A 20,096-nucleotide genomic window follows, 5' to 3' on the forward strand; every position below is an offset into this window, starting at 1 on the left:
GAGCTCTCAGCCATGCCATTCAATCTGGTCATGGCCTTAAGTTGTCATGATAAAGATTAACTACTCTCCTTAGAGTACAGAGGGAATTGATTTTTATTTGAAGCAGTTCTCTGAGATCACAGGCACAGCTTAGAGGGTTGAAAGTCTGTGTCGAGCCATGCTACATCTTCTATTCACCAATTACTCAGCACCTGGATGCACTCTGGGGCAGGTGAGCCCGTAGATGGTATGCTATTCTCAGCTATTAATGGAATGCAGAAGTTCAGAGCATTCCTGCCTTTCTTTCCACAGCCTGGGATGCACAGTAGATAGCCCAGTCCTCAATATTCTCTTTAGCTTTTAGTTGCACAACAACCACACCACTCTCAAGAGGAAACAGAATCAAAGGGCTATGTACTTCAAGTGAGAGCTCTTTGGGGTTCTCTGACACATCAGTCATATGGCGACTGGAATTACTGGGGAGTCTTTCAAATGTAAGAAGCACCAATGAGAGAACATAGGGGTTCACCATCTTATTTTTACCTCTTAAAAAATATGTGCACCTAGATGTTAATTCAATCTTTTCAGGATAGGTATAATGAATAAGGGAGTTCTTAAAGCTCTGAAGTTTATGTGCTTTGTTTAAATACTATAGAAACCCATCCTCTTAATACTGGAAGATGCTATGGAGTTTTCATCTGCTGAATTTCAATTGCTTTATGAATCTAAAGACTTGAATATGCATAGAGACCAATAATGAGCATGGTTACTGAGTCTTATGCTATTTTGAAAAAAAATTGAGACAGAGGAGTAAAGGGTTGGAATGGTGAATGGAGGAATTTCAATCTACTACACTTAGCCAAGTGAGATATTTCAAGTATGAGAGAGTATTTTCTAGAGCTGGGTCAACCAGTCTAGGTAAATTTTAACAAAGGGGAAGGACCTCAAGTTTGTTTATAGTATGATTGAATATTTGTAAGTATAACTTAGTGCAATTATCTAGAGCATGATATTGAATTGTGACAAGTGCATATTTGTAAGGGAAGACCTGGATGCTGAAGGTTTAGTTGTTGTTACTAATTTACCTGAAAGATAGAAGAAATGAATTTTTTAGGTTTGTTAAATTCTTAACAGTTTCTTCATTTTATTCCATTGCCAGTACAAGGATGTTTAAGAGTACATGTTGTCATCTTTACTTTTAAATAACTTTTGCTTTATAGAGCTCCTCTTTTCTTAACATAGGGCAATTCAGTGTTCATCTGTCCCTGGATGGTAGGAAAGAAAGGTTTTATTTGGATTCAACATAAATTAAACCCTCTTTGGATGGAAAACAATAGAAATATCTGTTTAAATAACTTACTAGATTAAACAAGAGGCTAAACTTTCGAGGGCTGTGTGAGCAGGTGAGGTGCAGCCTGGCTAAGTAAGTGGTATCTTTGAGGACGGCTTCTCTCTCTTCCCTTCTCCTTTCCCTTCTTTCTTCTTGCTTTTTCCTTCTTTCTCTTCTAAATTATCTCTATTAAGTGTCTTGAATTCTTTGTAGAATGAAACAGGTTCTGTTTTTTACTTTTTTAAAAATTTACTTATTTACCTTTAAATAATAAAAACTTCATAATTGAAATATGACAAGTCTTGAGTGATTCTATCCTTTGGCAATGTCTTTGAATCACAACTTTATTTTCAGAAAGGATATGCTTCTTACTGTGAATTATACTTTTCCTCTCACCTCTTAGGACAACCTTTAGGTTAGTTATCAAGATTTTACTTTTAACTATTGGTTTAAATGTCATTATTGAATATCAGTTATAATATTTTGTATCAAAGTCTAATCATCCTTCATTGAGATATTTGTATCATCCCTCTTTCTAAATGCCACAGATTATAAAGAAATATATTAAAAATTAAGTTCTCGGCTATGATTCCACTTTTTAAAAGTAAAGCCAAGTTTGGCACTCTATATGCAGAATGTAAATTCCTTATATATATATGAAATTCATCAGATCAGTACTGGAAAATAGACCAGTGTTTTAGGTTTTCCCCATAATACTCTGACATTGAATACGAATTCTAACCTGAAGTGCTTGTCAAGAAATGAAAGAGATGGAAATGGTATTTGTATGCCACACTGTAATGTAATGAAGATTCCATTGTAGTTCCTAAAATAGATACAAGGGAGCTATTTTAAACACAATTCCTATAATGATTTGTGGGTCACTGACACCTAGTGATTGAATGTATTCTTACCTAGCTCCATTGTCATTAGTTTAGTCCAAACCATCATAATCTCTCACCTAGCCTTCTTAAATAACTTCCTTGCTTCCAACTTACCCCTCTATAACCCATTCTCCACATACATAAATTAGAATAATCCTTTAAAATGTAAAGATCATGTCTGCTTAAAAGCCTCTGCAGTTTTCCATTGTAGTACTATAAAATCCAACTCCTAGCCTGGTCTAAGAGACCTGCATATCTCACCTTCTTCTTCTGACCTCATCTCTTATACTCTCCCAATCAAAGACTTTCTTCAGCCACACTGACTTTCGGACTCTAAAATATGCCAAGCTCTCCCTAAACTTAGGAATTTACACATGCTTTTTCCCTCTTCTAGTATGTTCCTTGACTCCCATTTCCATCCTATTCCCAGGAGTAGATCTATCTTATTTTGCTACTTAAATTTCTTTGGCTTAAATGTCACTTCTGTAGAGGGTCTCTCTATGAGCAACTTACCAAAAATGTCCCATCTTTACTAGATCTCACATGTTTTCTTTATTACTCTTTCTTAGAACTTACAGTTTATTGTTGTATATTTATCCATTGATATAGTAGTACTATTAAATTCTTCCCAATTTATGTTTCTTTATCACTTTCTGTCTCCCTGCCCCAATCTGCTTTATAGCTCCTGAAAATCAAAAAAGGGGAACAGATACTTGACCTTTTTAGTAAGTCAGTAGATTTGAAAACCAAGCTTGGAAGAGAGAGCGAGTTATCTCTACCACTCATTTAGCTCCTTGTTAGTATGCTAAATGCCAAGTTTGAGTGACTAGAACCTACAATTCTACATAATAATCATCTAATAAATAAGGATATCTAATTATCTAATGAAGATAATCCAATAAAAAGGGATAATCTAATTTAAAAGAGCAGGAAAGTAGAAATCCCCCCTACTTCTAAGCCCTGGGGAAGTATGGGAAGAAGACATCTTGTGGGAGGAGGGTGAAGATGTTGGCCATCTAGGTCCTGAAACCACCTCTGTAGCCTCAGTTAGATCAGGTATGGGCAACACTAAGGGCATGGAGCGAGTGCACAATCCTCCCAGTTTGGGAGGATGGCAAGGAGGTTGATACACAGGGGACCCCTCGACTCCACTGATGTGGAGATCTAGCATCATGAATAAGGTAAATGGCATGTCTAGACAGAGAAGTTCTAGTTTGCACTTCCAAGCCTCCTTTGTTTCTCATGTAGTATGAACATTTTGTTGAAAGCTAGAGATTCAGCCAAGGAGCACCCTGTGGGCATGCCACAGAAACAAGAATGGATTCACTGGGCCTTGTCAGCAGATATAAGACACGATGCAGTGTCAGAGAAGGCTACAGCTAGAGAGAGAAAAGGGAGGACCAGTTCAGTGTGGAAGGGCCAAATGAGACTGCACATAGCAGCTGTTGCTTGCAGGATGGACAAGACTAGTCACTACTTATTAAATTCCTTATTATTCCGCTCTGAGGCTGGTGAAGATATGGAGAGTACAGTGGGGTCCAGAGGATCCTTCACTGTGCCTTTATAAGTCACACAAGACTTTCACCCAACATATATCCTGACACTGTCTTGGAGAAGACAGAAGGAGTAGATAGCCTAAAAATAAGAGATTGAATTATTATCTAGAAAAGACTGAGCATTCCCTATAAAAGATGGAATTCGACTAGCTTTTCAACTGCATTGTACTAAATGAAATTGATTTTCTTCTGCTAGGTGGGGCTCTGAGAAAGACGTATTTAGTTACAGACAATATGAAAGAGCTACATTTTTTTCCTGCTTACATAAGTTGGAGTGAGATAAAATTTTGTTGCCTGCTTAAGTTTGCTGTATGTATCCCTACTAGGTCAGGAGCCACAGTACCACATCCCTAGCTCTTGAAAACTGTTGGTATATAAGTGTCCAACAGATTTTTGCTGAATACATGAACGGACACCATGAGTGCTATGCAGACATTTTTTAGGCAACTGTTAAAAAAAACATAATGTTTATAGAGCCAGCTATTAATGTCTAGGGATTGAGTCTCTTAATGATCCTGACAGTGTAGAGAAGAATTAAAGCACTAGAATTGAGTCTGATCTCTATCTCTGGTTCTGTTACTAAATATCAGTGTGGTTTGGAGTTGCTTTAGATTTTGGTTTAGATATCAGTACATGAATGTAAGGTCTTTTTAATCTTCAATCATTTTAATAGTTGATAGTTTCCTCATGTCTTGAGCAAACATTTCCAACTGTTTATCTATCTATTTACCTGGGTTAATAACTAGATTAAGAGCTATTAAAAAATGTCAGTGTTTCTCAAAGAAAGATGTTATCTAATAAAGATAGCAATATTGCAGGCCACTGTTAATTAAGAAGCCAAAGATTTTGTTCAGGTTCATTTATATTAATTATGGAAAACTGGAAATAACTCAAATTCTTTTCCTTCTCAAATGACCTTACACAGACTATCAATCAGTAATGGTTGCCTAAAGACATCCTATCCCCAATTACTTTCATGTCTTTACCCACATATCCAGATGGAACTTAATTACTCAATGTTGGGCTCAAGAACCTGACCAAAGACCTACTTTCTACAAAATTCAAGACCAGCTTCAGTTATTCAAAAATTTTTCCTTAAATACTATTTCTCAATGCAGAGAAGAAGCAAGCCCCAGTGGAGTCATAAATGAAGGTTTTGAAGGTAAGTTTGATTCATCTTCAGAATTTTCTGGATTTCTCTGCAGTGTGAACAAAACAAAGTTTAAAGGGGATGTACACAGAAGACATTTTACATAATATTTTACACAAGACAATCATAATTGCTTATATTGTACTCCTTTTTAAAAATAATTTGATTTGTGCACTACATTAAAAAAAAATAGTGATATGGCCCCTGGAATTACAGTCTAAGGTGGTAAAGAGGTGAATTAACATGTTAGATTATATTTTCATGAAGTCTGTTCCCTTCCCATCTACCCCTCACACCAGTTTTAACCTCAGATGCATAACTGAGTTAATTATAGATTCTTAGTTATAGTACATTATCATCATTGGTCTATGCAATCCTCTTCTTTTGTTTGTTTGTTTAGTCCCTTTATCTCCGCATTCTTTTCTTGTTCTGTTTTCTTTCTCCCCTTTCCAGGCAACCTTTCCAGTGTTTTTAATATGTATCTTTTTATTTTATTTGTATGTTTTCCTGCAAAATGTGTATTGTTTTGTATGCACACATGCTACTATGTTGTATAATCTTGCTTTTTTCATTAAGCATTGTGTTTTTAAGAGCCATCCATGTGACTATGCTATGTATATATCTAATCTGTTGCTTCTAACTCCTGCATAAATCTGCTATGATTACTGTAGTGGGTCATGCCTTGCTGAAGTCTAGTTTGATTCTACCACCTCAGTGTTTTGGTAAATATGACAATAATCTTCTGGAACCATTCTATTGTGATGGACAGACTAAGTTCTTTAGTTCAATGAAGAGTGCAAACTAGAATTAAAGCGCAGTAGTTATTTAATTCATTTTCAAAATCAGATTTATAACATATTTGCCTAATTGGCTGCAGAAAAATGAATTTTAACATGATTCTCTCCAGCAGCTTCTTCCTGTTACTAAAAGTTCACAGGGCCCTTTGTGGATACAGACATTCTTACTTAGAAATAAACCTGGCAAGACAGGCCATGACTCAGAGTCTCTCAGAAACTAGGCCTTTTAGTCTTTGCAGTGACTGATAAGATGCTGATGTATGTTATGGAGTGATCTCTCTACTGCAGCCCATGGTGAGACCTCCACCTTGAGTGATGTACTTGACTAATAGGGAAAAATAAGAAGCCCAAAGATGACATCTGCTCTTCCTGTTTCCTGTGTTTCCAACTACATATTTTGGGTAACTTTGGATCCATGACATGAATGGAGAGGAGACTCTGGTCATGTGCCTTGTCTAACCTAATAGCTGACGGATTGGAAAGGGTTGAGTTTGTGTCGGGTATGCATCAGAACTCTCCTCAGATAAACTTCGGTAATAGTCTCACACTAGCTCCACCTGCCTTCTCATGGCACTGAGCTGATTCTGAGGGCCAATGGCTGAGCCCTCAGGAGTTACAAGGACTTCAGCAGCCTCATCTGTTTGGAGGGAACACTTGCCTGTATGAAGGTCACACACGATAAGGAAAAGCGTACTGTAAGCCATTCTAGATATTACTGAGCCCTTATTTTTGACACACTAATGTATTTCTCAATGAAATTTCAATAAAATTTAAAAAGTATTTCAATTTTTGTGCAAGGCATATTGTATATCACTTGAATTTAATGTGTTTCATTGGTCTGTTTTTTTTTAAAAAAAAGAGGTAAACATATTTCTTCCACTTGAGAAGCTAGAGTCAGTTTCTTTAATTTTATATGTAAAGTTTAAAAGTGAGCATGGCCTTTATTGGTTGTCCTAGTCTTAGGACCGTGTCTGTACCATAAGAAGGGCGGGTGTCCCTGGTTCACTACTGAATAAAACTGTTTTGTACAAGCCATTTGAATCTGCTCTGGCTTGGCCTGGTTTTTACTGGTAGTAACTTAACATATGGAAACTTCAGAGGAACACAATCCAGGGTTGTTTACCAATAAGTTAAATGAGATCTTCTGTTCCTAAGAAAGATAAATGGCAATAATTGGATTGAATTGAATGTGTAGATATCTGAAAGGCAAGCAAAATGTAGTTTTGCTTACCTGGCATTGAAAGAAGGTTTGTTTTGTTTTGTTTTTTTTTTACTAAATCATTGCTCATATTTCTAGAAAGCAACACTTGAATGGTAAGACTCTGATTCAAGATTGTTTGTGAATATCATTTTCATAGACCTAATAAAATTAAGCACAATCATTATCTTTTTAAAGGTTTAAAAATAATTTTTGTTATTTTACATTAATCATAAAAATCATACATTAATTATAAAAAAAGACTCCTGATCCCTTGTCAGGTTTCCTACAAACTTTTTCATTAGTTAAATCTCAGTAACTGCTCTTATTATATTATTTTATAACTGTATCCCCATTTTAAAGATCTTTATTATATAAATAATTTGTTGATTGTTAAAAAATACAAAATTACATAAGCAGAGTAAAACATAAAAGTCTCCCACTTCCTATCCTTGCTCCCCAGTGTAGCCATAGTTAGCAATGTGGTTATATTCTTGATGTTTTATATGCATATACAACCATTTACAGAAATGTTTATTTATGTATGTTTTTATATGTCCTGGCTGGATACAGAGATAAAACTTAGGCAATCTAGAGAATGAGTGGGGTATAGATTCTCTGATCACTCTATACCATTTTTTTTTTTCTTACAGTGAGTTTATTTTTAAATATTTGGTGAGCAGATGGTTTTATGTTACATCTTCTGTCAGAAGCCAGGAGGCATTCTATGTTGCCACTGTGAGGGAATCCATGTTCCACGGGAGTCCAAAGACAGGATGCCAGATCCAACCGCATGGCAGAGGGAGAGTCAAGAAAAGCCACTGGGAAAAGATTACCTCTAAGCTGAGTTCTGCAGGGAGACGAGAGAAAAAGTATTTCAGGAAAGGAGGAGCCGTATGTAGGAAGGGAATAATAGAGAATGGGGTGTTCACAGAACTGCATGTGGTTTATTACATGTGATGGTAGGAAATGGCGAGGATGAAACTAGAGGTTGTAGTGGTGATACTAATCAAGTAAGAAGTGAAAATTAATGAAAGGTGAATTGATGAATGATAATAGGTATAGAGAGAAAGAAATGCAGCCCAGATTTACTATGGCGGTAAATCTGGCATCTAATTGGGTGAAGAAGAGAGAAGGGACAGTGGTGAATCCCAGCGATATGTGAAACTAGGTGAAAAGCAGTGCCTCTCCCAAGGATGGGGTGTAGGAGGAGTGTCAGCTTTGGACGTGTTTGGCTTGAGCTGCCTGTGAGAAAAGTGGAGGAGCACAGCATTCAGTCGAAAGGTCTGTCCTATAAATATAAGTAATTGAAGTCCCGGGTGTAGATGAGGACATTCAGTTAGAATGTATGGAATAAAGAGAGAAGTGAACAGTGAATGTACCCGGAGAACAGCCAATACATGAGGGACTGATGATTAAAGATGGTGGGTCTGGGGAAGAGAAGCCAGAAAGGGAAAAGGAAGGTCATAAGAGAATATTGTTATGGAAATCCAAAGGACAGAGGCTCCCTGAATGAGGGAGTGGCCCCATGCTGCGGAGGTAAAGAGTTTCAGGGGGAGGCAACGATTTTGCAGTTGATTTGTATTTTAAAACCCAATTCTTTATTCAAGGAATCCTTTCCTTCTAATGTGTACAGACATTTTACAAAAATCAGAGGTTCCTATAATGGGTGTTAGAGGGCCTGAGAGCTTAGCTTTACTTTAGCCTCTACCAGAAATCCCCATGATCCCTTAACAAAATCTTTTTACCATGTTGCATTACCTCATTCACCTATAGGGCTGAGAGAAGTAACAATACTCACACTAAATATACAAAACAAAACTATTTTTTGAATGGCTTTTTATTGCAATATTAACTAATTTTATTTTAGTATGTTTGTATGTGTCACTCACTGTAGTAGGTAGCTTAACTCATTAAATTCTCACAATAGCCCCATGACATGGATATTATTATATTACCACTTGACCAGTGAGAAGACTGAGGTTTATCAATGTGCACTTGGTCATACTGCTGAGGGGCTGGAGTCTGGCTCTATCCTAGAGCATTTCTCTCAGCTTTCACAGAGACATGGCTGTGCTAAGGAAGCTGCCTGCACATTCTCTCCCCAGTTTGCCATCAGAACTGTGCTGTGCAGCTAGATACAGTGAAAGAACTGATTACTTATGGCCTGCTAGAAAAAATACACCAAATTTTCCTGGTTATTTAGAGTCTAAGTCATTGGCAGACTGAACAAAAATTCTAGGTAATATTCAAAAAATAGAGAAGCAGACATAAATATGCAGAATAAAAATGTAGAAAGAGTTTAACAGGAAGTACAAACTTTAATCATTTAGATAGAAACAAGCAATTCTGTGCCATGATAGATACATAATTTCAGTGGAAGAGAAATTATCTTTCTATTATTTACAATGAATGTAAATCCTGAAGATAAGGAATGGAAAGAAATAAGGAAATTAATAAAATTTGTGATAATTAAGATGTGACTGAACAACAGGGGTAGAGAGAAGAAACATAATGAAAGGCAGAGTTTGCATGCTTGAAAAGGACAGAAATCCTGAGACAGTCCCTTCAAGGGAAGCCTAAACTTACTTTTTTAAATAAAAGACAATGTGTTTAATAATAGTTTGCTACTTTGCAGACTGGTAGGCATATTTAGTAAAGCAGTAAGATATTTATCTTCACTGTTATTGTCAGAGATACAAAAGAAGATAAAGCCACTGGAAGGACATTTTTGAAAAAAAAAAGGGTATTAGGATTACAAGGAGCAATAATACTGTGCCTATCCTGTGGTCCTACTGACCTAAAGGGGTAGACAGGGGATAGAGAGAGAAGATTAGTAACATAACTGAGCATCTAGTAAAAATATCCCAGTGACTTCATCCAAACATTTGTGTAAACATCACCTCATCAGTCCCAGAGAGTTCTACAGGAAACAAATTTAAATGCTCCTCTGCTGTTCTAAACATAGCCAGTCAGCCGGCATATGTCTTGTCTGTAAATACCCTGTCTTGCTTGGAAGTCTTTATTTTAAAATTTCCCTCCTAAAGAGAGAGTTGCTGAGAGCATGCTGTCTTTGTTCTGGACCTCTGCTTTGAGGTCTGACCTACAGGCCTTCTATTCAGTTTTTAAACAAAATAAACAAACAAAACACTCCCCTCCTCAACATCTCTCATGCTTAGTTCGCTTAAGCAATAAAAGATGTACTAATTGCTGAAAGCTTGCCAGGGTCGTGTTACTAAATATTGCTCTAAGTACTATAAACCAATGAATTATTTAGGAAAAAAAAAAGATTTTGCTTTGACATATGGCACCAGAATTTGTAAAAGAATTTATTTGCTTGATATAAAAGTTTATTTTTCAAATAGTTCAACAATAGGCAAAAAAGTTAAAGTCAAGTTTTTGGTAGAAAGTTTCCCAATATATGCTATTTAATGGGCTAAAGACATGGCACTGAGGCTCCTGATAACATGAATAACTAAACTTCTATGTAGTGCAGATTTAAGTTTTGAAATTCTAACTTTCCTTTAGCCTAATTTCTTTAAGCCCTTTAGGAACATCCTAATTTCCTCAATGATCAGCATCACTGGAATGTTTTAAATTAAATATCTTCTTTCTTCCTAATATTTTTTGATATTTTCTATTGCTGTTATTCAGCCAATTATTCTTACACATTATTCTCAATGGCTATTAGTACATATGGATGATAATCACAGCAGTAGGATCCTTCCATAGATGTTCAGCACTTAGGCACTAACAAAACTTGGCATCTGATAAAGTTATTTCTATGAGGGAGTATTTTGTGACACAATTTGGCTATTCATGTGTTTTGAAACATGCTATAATGATATTTGAACATTAAAGAGGAACACGAGGTAATGCCCGAGCCTGTGAGCCCATAGCTCACCCCTTGTTTTTCAGCAGCATGGGAGGGTCTGTGCAATAAAACAGATCAGGGACAACAGTTCATATGCCCTCATAATAAAACAAACATTGCAGTTCAGGTTTGCAACTTGACAAATAGGTAGAGCCATTAAATTCTACTGGGAAAAAATAGGTACATTGGTGCTTCCCTTAGTTCTTTGAAGTTATTGCATTTTCTCCATATTTCTATATAAAGTCATTCCATATAAGCTGGACCTGGGGATACATCATGGCTAAGTGCAGAAGGCTGGCTGCTCAGCAGGCTTCATGCTTGTTATTGACATATGTTTGAATGTTCTCTTGCTGGAAGAATGATGAGAAAAAGAAGGACCACCACTTAGCAACTGAAAGTTTTCTGATTTGTAAAATAAGATAGTTTGTGAAATGACAGTAGTATTTCTTTTTTTTTTTTGACAGTAGTATTTCTGATCATAAATTTTTCATCCAGGTGGTGATACCCAGAGATTGGAAAGCTTTGATAAAAAATGAACATCCCCCACAATATATATTTGCATTTTTATGTTTATATTGTATATTTATCTTTTTGACTATCTAGAATTTTGAGAAATGTTCCAGAAACTCTGCGATTAGGTTTCACCAAGAACTCTTACACTTCTGTGGAAGAAGGTCATCAGTTAAGTAGAGAAAGAGAAAATAATATGAGCATAATTGTGAAGAAGGCCAGTTACCCTCTGGCTTCCCATTTTTCTGCTGCTTCCTGGCCCACACACATCTCAAGGATTCCTGCAGGGCACACTGCCCTCCACATGGCTCCTCACACTGCATGGCAGCTCTGCCCTCCCCTGGGGAAGGGTGAATATGAGGACACAGACTCCAGTCAGTCTGGGTTCAAATTCCAGCTGTTTGACCTTGGGCAAATTCGTTAACTCCTGTGTGCCTCAATTTCCTCCCTTGTTAAAAGAGGGGTAAAACTAGTATCTATCTAATAGAAGAAGGAGTTAATATGTATAGAGCTTAGAACAGTACCTGGTACATAGTACATACTCTAAGTGTTAACAATAACGGCAGTAATAGTAATCATTATTATATTTCAAGTCATTTTCCATCTCTCTTAACTCTGCCATCAGAACTAGCCAGGCCTATCCATTCCCTATCATCCTTTTGAGGTGATAATCATGGTAGTTTTAATTAATTGGCTAATTATTGTTAGTGCTGCTTGTTTCAGGGAGACAGTTGAAGGGGACCAGCCACACTGGCTGCCTAATTGATCCTCATTCCACACTCAGCACCCTGCTGACTCGAGATCCTTGTTTCTGCTGTTTTCTCTCTCTTCAGTGTTCTTCCTAAGGTATCCACACAGTGAATCCTCTCACTTAATTCAGGTCTCTGCTTGAATTTTACCTTATTAGAGAGTACGTTGCTGACACCTCATCTAAAATAGCAGCTTCCTTTACTATCACCATTATTTTCTTGCCCCTTTTTCTGCTGAATTTTCCATCACAGTGCTTATCACCACCTGACATAGCTTAGTTTATTGACTGTCTCCTCCCACTAGAATGTAAACCCCAAGTGCAACAACTTTGTTTCATTCATTGTATCATTAATACCTAGAACACAGCCTGGCATGGGGTGGGCACCCATTAAATATTATCTTAATAAACTATTAAATAACTTAATCTAAAGGAATATCTCTTTAAAGGTCGATATTTTGGCTGGTATGGCAGGATGAAATGGTAAGCATTATAGACAGAAAGGGCCACTGTAGAGCCACTTAATTCCTATCACAAAAGCTATGATCCGTTTCACCTGTTATGGCAGAGCTAATCACCTCTGCTCCCTTACCACACTTTATGTATTCTTTTATTATATACAGCCTATATCATCTTCTATAGTGATACTTATGCTCCCCTCCTGGACTGCAATAGCGTCAAGGACAGGGAGCATGTCTTGTTCATATTTGTGTTCCCTTGTTGGTGGTCCTTATTAATGTTTGCTGAACCAATGTATAATGTTAATATTACTGTAATTCTTATACAGAATTTTATGACAAATGTGTATTAGAAATAAAGGAAATCAAGTAGACGCTAGAATAATTTTTATGTTTTTTTCACAGATCATGGCAGCACAATTTGTTTGAATTCAGATGATGTTGTATCAATTGCACTAATGGAAACCAAGAACCAAGAAGGGTTAAACCATATGGTACTTGTTCCAGAATGCAGCCAAGGTGAAGAAAATTCTGAGGGTCCTCTAGGCTCCAAGGAATCTGATTCTTGTGGTCTGAGGAAAGAAGAGAAGGAACCACATGCAGACAAAGATATCTGCCAAGAAAAACAAGTGGCTCACTGCCTTCCTGGCAAGCTTACAGGCCTGAACTATGCCTGTCTCACTCACAGTGGATATGGACATGGGTTTGATTAATAGCTCTGTTTGGGAAATGCAGAGTGGAGATAAACACTCCCTTTAAGTAGTCACTGAAAGAAAACCTTGGTAGAATGATAGATGTGTGGTGGTCTATGACTCTGAATTAACACAGCTTCCGAATTCCTAAATTCTTCATTCTGAGAGCCATTTGGTTTCAGTTGTGACAATCCCCATAACAACTGCCTGACCTTCGGCAGGATTCTGAGGTGAACCGCTACACTTTTGGAAAGCTTAGGAAGACTCATGAATCTGGAAGGGAAACTGTTCCCCCTCTCTCTTGAGGTCCCTAAGGCCATTGCCCATCCTTCAGTCTGGGCTATAACAGAAGGGACCTGAAGGAGGGGCATGAGAAGTATGCTTAGGGGGCCTACTGAATTACAAATTATTCCCAAATTTATATACACATAAAAGAAGAAATGACTAAATACATATACAGAAGAAACCATCACCTATGACAGGAGGAACCATTTGGAAAGCTATTACTATAATAAAATATTTAATGACTACTTTAAAATATTTTGTATTTTGGAAGCTTGGGACAGTGGCTTTAGTCATATGGAAAATAAGACATGAAGATCTCTAAGTTCTGAAGTTTAACATTCCACAATCTTTTGAGTTGTATAAAAATCACTTTGTGACTTGTGTGCTGTCATGGAAATTAGCTAATATAAAGATTGTTTTCATCTGCTATATCTATTTTATACACAAAATACTTAAGATTGTATTTAGTATCAAATTACCCTTAAAATTAAATACAAATGATTATATAATGCTAATCCAAGGTCTTATTTTTAGCGACTACACGAAATAATAAATATATAAATGAGAACTATTTAAAAAATTCTTCAGAGAAGCACTCTACTTTAAAGCCAGTCATTTTTCCAGTTACCCATTGAAATCTGAAATCCTCAACTGCTCTAACATCAACACTAATGAAGGCATTTTGTGTGTTATTCAGTTGCAGTATTCAGGATATTTGCTAGATATAGAAGACACTGATTATAGCAATTGCTGAAAACTGTGGAAGAGGATCATGTATCCATCTACGTATTGGGTAGTTTTGTTCATTTTTAAATTTGCCTGTTGCCTGAGAACTGTAGAGATGATTGGCTGTATGGTGAGGAACACAGGGCAGTCAGTGTGTCAGTTCTGTGGTGAACAGTCCTAGTACCTATCCAGGGCTTGTAGCCATTCTGTTACATCTGTCATTTTGTTGAATGAGGCAGGATATTTTCTCTCTGATCTTCTAACTTTCTAATGGGCATTTATCATTCTTTTTGGCAGCTCAGCTCATGATGCCCCTTCCCTGATTGGGGAATTCCTCCACCTTTCTCTTCTGGGTAGGAGCTATGTTCCATCTGCTTCCCCGAGATCTCTTGCAGTAAGAACACAGGCATGTGATCCCCACCACTCAGACACACCCACCACAGGCTTCTAATCGAGAGCTAAGGAAACAAACAGAGACCGCAGTGAGTCTTCTCCGGTGAAGGTGGCAGCTGCAGTCGGTCTGGCTGCCGGCATCCTGGAGCCTGCTGCCTGCACCAGCTGGAGGAGCAGACTGGATTGGTCCTGCTGGCAACTTCCAGCCAGTGCTTCCAGCCAGTGCTCCCAGCAACTCCAAATCTCGTTTTCAAACTCTCCCAGGAATTCTGTGAGCTACTTCCATATCCTTTTAATAAATGTTTTTCTTTTAAATCGGCCAAAGTAAGTTTCTTTTGCTTGAAATCAGGACTTTAGCTCTGCCTGTGTCATGGACATTTATTTTGGAATACACAAAGGGATCGTGTTTAAAGAATTGGATTTTTAGTATTTACATTTGTATTACCATTTGGACAGTAGAGAAATATATAGAATATCTGAGGCAAACAGCCCATAAAAATATGATTCAGCTATTATACATATGTGCAAATTAGTCTTTTTTATAATAACATTGGTAGAAATATTTAATGCAAAATGAAGTAGACAGTGACTGAAATCTCATAGGTAATATTATTATAGATAAGAGTAATTGATAAAATACAAATGACTGGTATTAAAAACTATGAGTTAATTCTGAAAAATTAAATTTTGTAATCAAGAGGAAAAAAATTGTCAATGGCTAAACATCACACTTGTTAAAATATATTTTTCACTAAAATAACAATTTCACTCAAAATTAATTATTAAGGATAAAAATCTTATTGATTTATTTTTTTATCTGCAAAATATGACCTTGGAATATTAGACTTGGGAGAAACAGTATCTCCCAAAGACAGAAGTTATAACTGGTAAATGAAATATGAAAGCTGGTCAATAAAATTCAACATCCATTTATGATAAAAACTCTCAAGAAAGTAGGTATAGAGGTAACATAAGTCAACATAATAAAGATCATATATGACAAGCCCCCAGCTAGCATCATACTCAACAGTGAAAAGTTAAAAGCTTTTCCTCTAAGATCAGAAACAAGGATGTCTACTCTCACCATTTATATTCAACATAGTATTGGAAATCCTAACCAGAACAATTAGGCAAGAAAAAGATATAGAAGGTATCCAAATAGGAAAGGAAGAAGTAAAACTCAAAATATGCAGATGACATGATATTATATATAGAAAGCTTTAAAGACTCCATCAAAAAACTATTAGAACTAATAATCTAATAAACTAATAAAGTTTCAGGATATAAAATCTATATGCAAAAATATGTTGCATTTCTTTACACTGATAACCTATCAGAAAGAGAAATTAAGAAAAAAATCCCATTTACAATTGCATCAAAAAGAATAAAGTACCTAGGAAAGAATTTAACCAAGAAAGTGGAAAACCTGTATGTTGAAAACTACAAGGCATTAGTGAAAGAAATTGAAGAAGACAAATTATGTAAAGATACTGCAAACTCACAGTCTGGAAGAATTAATATTGTTAAAATGTCTATACTACTCAAAGCAATATACAGATTCAGTGCAATCCATATAAAAATTCCAATGGCCTTTTTCACAGAAATAGAAAAAAAAAGCCTAAAATTTGTGTGAAACCAAGAAAAGACTCCTAATAGCCGAAACAATTTTGAGAAAACAAATTGAAGGTATCCATTCCCTCTGGTTTCAAATTATATTACAAATCTACTATATTAAAACTATGATATTGGTATAAAAACAGACATATAGATCATTGGTATAAAAACAGACACACAGAACAGAAAACCCAGAAATAAACCCATGCATATATGGTCAATTAATTTACAACAGTGGAACCAAGTATATTCAACAGGGAAAGGACAGTCACTTCAATAAAGGGTGTTGGGAAAATTGCACAGCTAACATACAAAAGAATGAAATGACCATTATCTAATACGTGCACAAAAATTAAAATGGATTAAAGACTTGAACCTAAGACCTGAACCATAAAACCCCTAGAAGAAAACAGGTGGTAAGCTCCTTGACACAGCCCTTGGTGATGATTTTTGAATCTGACCCCAAAAGCAAGAGCAACAAAAGCAAAAATAAACAAATGGCACTACATCAAACTGAAGAGCTTCTATAACATAAAGGAGACCATCAACAAATGAAAAGACAATCTACTAAATGGGAGAAAATAATTTCAAATCATAAATCTGATAAGGGGGTAACATCCAAAATACACAAAGAGCTCATATAACATAGCACAAAAACAAACCAATTTAACAATGGGCAGGAGATCTGAATAGACATGTTTCCAAAGAAGACACAGATGCTGAACAGATACATGTAAAGATGCTCATTGATCATCGGGGAAATGAAAATCAAAATAACAATGAAATATCATCTCATACCTATTAGAATGGCTATTGTCAAAAAGACAAGAACAAACAAATGTTTTGGTGAGGATGTGGAGAAAAGGGAACCCTTGTGTTGTTTGTGGGAATGTAATTTACTATAACCACTATGAAAACAGTGCGAAGTTTCTTCAAAAAATTAAAAGTAGAACTACCATATGATCCAGCAATTCCACTTCTGGGTATTTATATGAAGAAAATGAAAACACTAATTTGTAAAATATATGCACTCCCATGTTCATTACAGCATTATTTATAATGGCCAAAACATGGAAATAACCTAAGTGTCCATCAATGGATGAATGGATAAAGACATGCATATACACACATACACACACACACACATGGAATACTATCCAGTCACAAAAAAGGAATGAAATCTTGCCATTTGCGACAACATAGATGGACCTTGAGGTTATTTTGCTGAGTGAAATAAGTCAGAGAGGAACAAATAATACTGTATGATATCTCTTATATGTTAAATCTAAAAAAAAAGCCAACTCATAGATACAAATTGGTGCTTTTAAGAGGCAGGGGGTGAGGGATGGGAGAAATAGGTGAACTTTTTTTTAGTTTAAATACATTGACTAAAAATTATTTTTCAAATGCAATTTTTCAAAAAGAGAACACAATGAGGACAAAAGGAAGGAAGTTTAGCAGTGAACTTTTTAAGTAAAAGATTTTTAAAGTAAAATGTAAGGGAATGTATACTTCAGGATGAAGTGGAAAATTAGTTTGATTTGAATTAACATCATTGCACCATATTAAGGAAAACTCAAACTACACAAATTAAAAATATAGAATTGTATTTCAAAAGAACATTTACTTACAGCTATTATAGCTAAATAAACAGTCTACTTTGACCATTCCTCTGAGTGGCAAAGCAACAGATGTGAAATAGGGAGAAGGAAGCAGAAAAATAATGAGAGAAATAGATCACAGTGGGAGACCTATTATCAGGGTCAATTATTATTCAACTCAATTACTTGATTTTCTTTAAGAAACACCCTTGAAAAATTATTTTTTTACATTGGTCAATATTTGGACACAGAGAACAGGTTCTAATCTAGATAATTTGAATAAAAGGATTTGTTACACCATATCAAATGGCTTACAGGATTATTGAGATGGTTGAATAAAAATCCATAAGAGACCCCAGAATCTATTCTCAAGTCTATACTATAAAATCAGGCTACCAAAGGAGCTTCTCCTACCATGATCAGTAGCTGCTTATCAAGTCAAGAGGCATCCTTCATGATGTATATGAATATAGGACTACCTCACTCTGAGCTGCCAAATTAGCTACAGTTACTGGTTCCAGAACATCACTGTGCTCCAATCAGGAAATCTCATGTGCAAAATCAGGAAGCTGCCACTTTAGCTTCACGGTCCCACATCATGCCACCTTTTTTATTATTCAGAAACCATTTCTCTTACATTAGCAAGCTTCAGAGATAGAGTTTGTCTCTACAACCATGCCACATGTGCTATACTCCAGACTGATACAATATATGCCCAATAGCTCATTTATCTCAGTTCAAATTTCAAGTCTCATGTGACTGCATCTTATGTAGAACCTAAATCAAATTTGGATCAACAGCTGTAAATGAAATGGAGAAATTTTTGTTTTGGCTTTTTGCTTTCCATAGAAAAAGTAAGTCACTCTAGAAAAAACTGTAATAGATACTCTGAGCTGAACTTCCCTAACTGCATTGGACTTCACTCTTACTTCTCCACGTTCATCTTTGAAAATTTCAAACTTTTTTTTGTTATACAGATAATTACATATTTGATCCATCTTAGAGCATAGTCCCAAAGTCTAGAACATTCCTACTGTAAATAAGCACTATATATGACAAACTTTATATATATGACATGTCAGAGGATGCTGAATGCTGACAGAAAGATGATCCAGGGGAAAAGGCATAGACAGAAGGGTAGAGTGTGACAGTAACTGTTATTTTATGTAGGGTAGCTAGGTGAGGCCACTCTGATAAGGAGATTCTTAGTAAGACCTGGAATAAATAAATGAGTGGGTTATATGAATATTCAGTAGAGGAAAAAGCAAGGTCAAAATCTCTCCCTGAGATGGAAGCATGCTTGCCTTTTACAGGAACAGCACCAGGGTCAGGAGTGAACTGAAGTAGGGGGACTGGTAGAGGGGGTCAGATTGAGCAGGCCTTTCTTGGCCTTTGCAGGGACTTTGGCTTTTCCCCTGAGTGTGATAGGAAGACCCTGGAGAGTTTGAACATACAAGAGACACGATTTGATTTAGGTTTTAAAAGGATTCTTCCAGATGCCATATGAAGAAGACTGAGAGTAGGGTGGGGCAGAGAAGTAGAAGCAGGAAAACCATCTAAGACGTTATTATGATCAACCAGTCAAGAGAAGATGATGGCTTGGCAGTGAGAGTGATAAGAGTGTTTGATTATGTTTCTTTTGAAGGTGTTGACGGATTAGATATGGGTATAAGAGAAGGACATACTATGATTTTTAACCTGAGCAGGAGGAAGAATGGAAGTTACCACTTACTCAGATGGGGAAGACTGCAGGAGAGATGATTCATTTTGAGAGAAAAGGTGGTAATCAGAGGTTCAGTTTGGGGTATGCTAGTTCTGAGATGATAGTTCAAGACTGAAGTAGAGAGGTTGAGTATACAGCTGGAAAGGAGATTAAGGAGAAAGGTTCAGGCTGGAGAGCTGTGAGTATTTAATAAGGCTGACACCAGCTATTAGACTGGTTCAGCTCAGCCAAGGGTATGTATAAATAAGAGAGAATGTCCAAGGATTGAGGCCAGAGACACCCCATGTTTAGATATTAGAATGCTGATGAGAGACTAGCAATGAAGACTGAGAAGGAGAGGAGAAAAGTTGTATGAAAATCGAGAGGGAGTAGAATCCGGGAAGTCAAGTGAACAGAGTTTGAAAAAGGATGGAATTACGAACTGTATCCAAATATTATTGACAAGTAAGATAACAGTATGTCCCAGTTTGCTTGGGATGGTTCCAGTTTATGCCTTTGTCATTGATTAATTATTATGAGTGTGCCTTTCATACTTAAAAGTGATCTTGTTCGGAGCATAAATTATATGGCCCCCTGGT

The 20,096-nt window shown here is 36.4% G+C and overlaps 1 protein-coding gene across 1 annotated transcript in view; it reads left to right on the forward strand.

Annotated features, from left to right (window-relative positions):
- ROS1 (ROS proto-oncogene 1, receptor tyrosine kinase) overlaps positions 1 to 13,522 on the forward strand; it is a 118,267-nt gene extending 104,745 nt beyond the window's left edge. The window contains 2 exon segments of the mRNA XM_057489314.1: positions 4,748 to 4,911; positions 12,890 to 13,522. Of these exon segments, the coding sequence (XP_057345297.1) occupies positions 4,748 to 4,911; positions 12,890 to 13,197 (472 nt within the window). The 3' untranslated portion in view covers positions 13,198 to 13,522.
- The last annotated feature ends 6,574 nt before the right edge of the window (positions 13,523 to 20,096 follow it).

Source organism: Manis pentadactyla, chromosome 12 (genome assembly GCF_030020395.1).
Source record: "Manis pentadactyla isolate mManPen7 chromosome 12, mManPen7.hap1, whole genome shotgun sequence".
NCBI classification, from domain to species: domain Eukaryota; kingdom Metazoa; phylum Chordata; class Mammalia; order Pholidota; family Manidae; genus Manis; species Manis pentadactyla.